The sequence below is a fragment of the Piliocolobus tephrosceles genome, chromosome 10, assembly GCF_002776525.5.
Source record: "Piliocolobus tephrosceles isolate RC106 chromosome 10, ASM277652v3, whole genome shotgun sequence".
NCBI classification, from domain to species: domain Eukaryota; kingdom Metazoa; phylum Chordata; class Mammalia; order Primates; family Cercopithecidae; genus Piliocolobus; species Piliocolobus tephrosceles.
The window spans coordinates 97,693,709-97,699,912 of NC_045443.1; the positions used below are offsets into that span (position 1 = coordinate 97,693,709).

Here is a 6,204-nt window from a genome sequence, read left to right on the forward strand (position 1 = left end):
TGTGTGTGTGTGTGTGTGTGTGTGTGTGTGTGTGTGTGTGTGTGTGTAGTCTGTCCTGTTTACGCTGTACCTATCCCTGTAGTTTCCTCAGACTGAGGGAGCTTGCAACTGTGATGTGATGTTTCTTGGTTTGTTTGCTTAGATTGTTATACTAGGTTGAGCTTTTTGAGTAATGTAATTATGTTGCTTTGCCTTTGTAACAAACCTGCACGTTATGCACATGTACCCTAGAACTTAAAGTATAATAAAAAAATAAATAAATAAAATAAAAAAATAAAAAATAAAAAACTATTGTTTAAAGGTCTTCAGCTTGATTCTAATGCTCACCAAAGTTTAAGAATTATAGTCCTTAGGTAGGCCTATAAGGTAGGTCTGCTGAACTCACCCCCAATGCTTCTGGGCTAGGGATACTCTCCAGCAGAGAAACAAAAATGCCCAGCACCTAGATTACAAAACCACGTATTTTCAGAGTGGCAACGGGCAGCTTCCTGATTACCCTGTTATGTCTACTAAATAAGGAAAAATAACAGGGACAAAAACTAAAAGAAAATCCCTAACTGGAATTTTGCTTCCTAATCACATTTTGGAAGGTTGGGAGGGGAGGCGGTCATAAAATATGTCAAACAGCCGCACAGTTGTGCTTCTATTCAAAATAGGCAGAAAAACTACAATGCTGAAAACACATCTAAAAATAATTATGAATTAAGTATGGACTAAAATTTAATTTGGAGACAATATCAACATTATGAAAAAGTTAATTCAAAGGCAAGTCTAATATTTCATTATCCTCCTAGAGGATCATCTATTCAGTCTTTGGTTTTTTAAAGCTAATTTTATTGTTAGCATTGATAGCTAACAAATAATTAAGCTTAAGTACTAAGCAAAATAAAATTTCACACCAATATATGCTTCTAATTGTGCCTTTCATCTATATATTCATATGAACACAATTATGACAAATTATCTTACAGGACATCCTACACAAGAGATTTAATAAACAATTCAGTTTTGTAGTCAATTCTAGAAAAACCAAAATAGTTTGAAATAAGCAAATTATTTTACCTTTTTCTTTAGCATGAATGTCATCACATATGTGTAGATCTAGATGAGAAATCACTAAATGATGGGAGGTTTCTTTAACATCAAAGTCATTGAATAGTTTTACAATTGCATCATTTACATCGGGAGCATTTGAAGTTTGTGTTGTCTTCACTTGCTGGGCAGATGCGACTACTGTAGAGCTCTAAAAAGATTCGAAACTGCCTTATCACTGCGAATTTAAATACTGGAAATTTCACACAAAAAAAATCTAAATATTTTCAGTTGAAAAGTCATTAAAAATAACCATAATACATTTTATTTTTCATCAATAATATATTTTCCCTAAAATATTTTCTGAATAACCTAAAAATAAAACTAAAATTTAAAAACTGTAAAACTAGGCTCACGCCCGTAATCACAACACTTTGGGAGGCCGAGGCGGGCAAATCATCTCAGGTCAGGAATTTGAGACCAGACTCGCTAACATGCTGAAACCCTATTTCTACTAAAAATACAAAAAATTAGCCGGGTGTGGTGCCGCATGCCTGTAATCCCACCTACTTGGGAGGCTGAGGCAGGATAATCGTTTGAACCCAGGAGGCGGTGGTTGCAGTGAGCCGAGATTGCGCAACTGCACTCCAGCCTGGGCAACAGGGCGAGACTCCATCTCAAAAAAAAAAAAAAAAACTGTAAAACTATACACAAATCAAATATGAATCAAATATGTCTCAGTAAATATCTGATGTTATATTTAACATATTTATAGCCGTTTAGAAAATGTAGTTAACTCTTAAAGGCAGTTTGAGTATTACTAGTTATATATATTAAAAAGAAAACAAATGTGGGCCCTGTATACACTGTTATATATCTGATGTGGTTTGGTTCTGTGTCCCCAACCAAATCTCATCTGGAATGGTAGTCCCACAATTCCCACATGTTGTGGGAGAGACCTGGTGGGAGATAATTCAATCATGGGGGCAGTTTCCCCCATACTGGTCTCCTACTAGTAAGTAAGTCTCAGGAGAGCTGAAGGTTTTATCGGGGGTTTCCGCTTTTGCAGCTTCCTCATTCTTTCTTTGATTGCTGCCATCCCTGTAAAATGGAACTTGATTCTCCTTGTCTTTCACCATGATTATGAGGCTGCCCTAGCCACATGGAACTGCAAGTCCAATTAAACTTCTTTCTTTTGTAAATTGCCCTGTCTCAGGTGTGTCTTTAGCAGCAGCCTGAAAAGAGACTAATATGATAGCCCATAGAAATAAAGCACATCTTTGTAGAAGCCCACGTGATATTATTTAGTACTCTAAGTGCTCTGGGGCCTCTCCTAAAATATGTGGTGTGTCCTTTCAACTTGAATAACTAAAGAAGCCAGAAAGGAGACAGGATTTATAAAGAGACTGTGAGTTCAAATATTTTTCTCCCTAAAGAAAAATACTGTAGAACACTGTTGACATATAAAAATATATGAACCTCTAATAGCCTAAAATAATTTTGTATACATAACTACAATGTAAGATTATCTGACATATGAGCCACAAAACTCTACATGAATTTTTATAATTATGATAAAGGAAACCAAATTGTCCACTTTAAAAATTAACAATGTTCAAATTTAGAACAAGTTATTAATGAAAGATAAAGAAAATCAAAGTATACGTATTTTGTATGTATATATATTTACATATATTACATCTATGAAGAACTATGATCATACTGTAAAAGAACGGCAAAGTATACTTAGTAAACGAGAATCTCTTCATGCAAATGATTGCAGCCCACAGTAAGTAAACAGAAAGGTGAAATATAGCTGTAAAACGTTAAATACTATAGACTCCAGAAAACTTTTTATGAATTAATTGTTAAACTGATGTCAAACAATTTTTCTCCTGCTTTTCCCATTTTCAAAGCTATAACAAGACTGCATTTATGTCTATGATGGTGCTATTTAAAATACTCTTCAGTACTTCTTTCATTATGTTTTCTCTCTTCATCAAGATAAATACTGATAAAAATAAAAATATAAACATTAATCTCCCTACAAACCTTTTTCTTAATACTATGGTAAAGTCAGGCTTTTGGGTGCTATTTCTGAAAGAAAAAAAAATAGCCACTATAAGCTCTCTGCCTCATGAATAATCCTTTTTTTTTTTTTGAGGCAAAGTCTCGCTCTATTACCCAGGCTGGAGTATAATGGCATGATCTCGGCTCACTGCAACGTCTGCCTGCCGGGTTCAAGCAATTCTCCTGTCTCAGCCTCCCAAGTAGCTGGGATTACAAGTGTGCACCATCACGCCTGGCATTTTTTTTTTATTTTTGAGACAGAATCTTACTCTGTCGCCCAGGCTGCAGTGTAGTGGCACGATCTTGGCTCACTGCAACCTCTGCATCCCAGTTCAAGAGATCCTCCTGCCTCGGCCTCTTAAGTAGCTGGGACTACAGGTGCCTGCCACCACGCCCGGCTAATTTTTGTATTTTTTTAGTAGAGACGGGGTTTCACCACGTTGGCCAGGCTGGTCTCGAACTCCTGACCTTGGGATCCGCCCACCTTGGCCTCCCAAAGTGCTGGGATTACAGGCGTGAGCCACAGCGCCCGGCCAAATCTTGTTTTTGTTTTTTCAGATAGAGTCAAGACTCCCCAGGACAGAGTGCAGTCGCGCAATCTCAGTTCACTGCAACAACCTCCGCCTCCCAGGTTCAAGCGATTATCCTGCCTCAGCCTCCTGAGTAGCTGGGATCCCACCAACATGCCTGGCTAATTTTTGTATTTTTGTACAGGCGGGGTTTCACCATGTTGGCCAGGCTGGTCCTGAATTTCTGACCTCAAAAGATCCACCCGCCTCAGTCTCCCAAAGGGCTGGGATTACACTGCACCTAGCCCCTATGAATAATGTTAACAATTCTTAATTTTCAAAATAGTCTTCTTTCTCTTTTAGAGAAGAATAAAATGAAGCTAAGCAAATACTTATAATAGAAAACAACTGCCTAGTTGTGAAGATGAGCAAAGAAACACTGTTTAACTAACTCACTTTCTGACACGCTGTCTTGGGACCTGAAATAATCAGATTAGGACATTCTGTGTGATATCTGAAGTAGTGACATGATAACTACTATCCAAGAAAGCAATTCTATGGTAACGGTTAAGTATATCCACTATAAAATATTATGGAGCAACAAAACATAATAGCTGCAAAGACTAAAGACATGGAAGAAACTCGCATATGCCCACTAACTACAACTAGGAAAAAGTACATATGCTGGGGCAAAAAGCTGTAAGAAAATACCTCAAAACGATAGCACAGGTTTTATTAGCATAGTGAGATAACAGAATTTTGTCCTTGTTTCTAGCTTCCTAATAGATATGTATCTAGTTTTCTAATCCATATTCCATTTTATATAAACATATCCACATATAAGAGCTAGATAGTAATATCAACATTCAATCTATTAGTCTTTAACTATGACCACCATCTCTGTTAATCATAACCTACGCTACCAAAATATTCATTGCAAGCCTTAACAGAATAGTATTTATGTCTATGATGGCAATATTGTAAAATACTCTCCTATACTTCTTTCCTTATACTTTTTCAGCTTCAAAATGACTTTTCTTACCCTCACCTCCCTTAATCAAACCTACTTCCTTCTTCTGCCTTTCCTTATTGGCTAATGGTACTACCAACTATCATTCTAAAGTTCTCAACTTTTCTCTCTTCCTTATCCTCAACTTACTTAAAAACTTCCACTGGCTCCCAAATGCCCACAGGAAAATGTCCAAATTCTTCAATACATTATGCAACATGTTTCACAGCCAGTCACTGCAAACTTTTGTTTCAACTCAGGCTACCAGTCCAAGAAAACTATTCTATGTTAGAGCCCAGTGGTTTGCCAAACGTTTAAAATCAGGTCCCCCAGAGAATTCTGTAGATGCCTCATGGATAATTTATTGGTAGAATAATACAGAGTTCACCTTCACTTCTATATCTGTTTATTTGTTTTTATGACTACAGGCTCTAGAAAACCTTGTTCACATAGATAGATTGGAAGGAAAGCAATTTTGTTTTAGCCATGTGACTCGATTCTTTCAATGCCTTTGAGTTACCTGCCAGGATTCACAAAGTGATCTACTATAAAAAATTATTTTAATAATCTCTAATGGCTGACAACTATTTGATCTTCCTACACATGTGTTGAAAACAACTAAAAATCACCTGGTTTGTTCCTTTGTCATTACAGCCATTAATTTCCAACATGAATAGCAATATTTCAAATTGCCACTCTATCTTGTTTCCCAGAGGGGTTTTTACAAACCCTTCCTGTTCAAATCCTAGTAAGACTGAGGATGAGTAATAATGTCTTTCATTTATAAAGTAGGATTAGAGTCATTATGGAAAGGGAAAACCAGTCTGACATCTTAATGCAACCATATTCTCTGGCAGATCAAATTTAAGAAAGAACACACATCAAGGTGGAATGTGTGGAACTCAATTTCTTTAAAACATAAAACTTGGAAAATTATAATATATCCTGAGGCATCTGAACTTCACTCCTAAAAACATTACTCTAGTAACACCAGATTTCTTATCTCTATCAGAAAATATCATGTTCTTTAAAAGTACGATATTTCTGCAGATTCTATTGTGTCTTCTGAAATACCTTTTCCCCACGTCTACCTGTGAACTGCTACTCATTTCTAAGACGTAATTTCATTAACCTCTTTGTGAAACCTTTCCACACCCTGCAAGCAATTAATTAAAACCTCTCTGTGTTTCTGTAGTCCCTACACAGAACCCTTTCCCTTACTTCTTCATGCTAACATTTATGTTGAACTACAATGATTTGGGGATTTGTTTGTTGTTTTCTTTTTTTTTTTTTTTTTTGAAACAGATCTCACTCTTTTACACAGGCTGAAGTGCAGTGTTGCAATGGCTTGACCTCCTGGGTTCAAATAATCCTCCTGCCTCAGTCTTCCAAGTAGCTAAGGACTGCAGGTATATGCCACCACCACACTTGGGTGATTTTTAAATTTTTTGTAGAGATGGGACTCAATATATTGCCCAGGCTGCTCTTGAATTACTGGTCTCAAGTAAACCTCCTGCCTCAGCCTCCCAAAGTGCTGGGATTACAGACATGAGCCCCTGTCTCCCACCTACAAAGATTTGTTTC

The 6,204-nt window shown here is 36.8% G+C and overlaps 1 protein-coding gene across 2 annotated transcripts in view; it reads right to left on the minus strand.

Annotated features, from left to right (window-relative positions):
• Positions 1-6,204, minus strand: part of UHRF1BP1L (UHRF1 binding protein 1 like) — a 111,084-nt gene that overhangs the window by 53,010 nt on the left and 51,870 nt on the right. For both annotated transcript variants that reach the window (XM_023184422.2, XM_023184505.2), the window contains one exon: positions 1,063-1,243. In XM_023184422.2, coding sequence (XP_023040190.1) covers positions 1,063-1,243 — 181 coding nt within the window. The remainder of the gene's footprint in view (positions 1-1,062; positions 1,244-6,204) is intronic.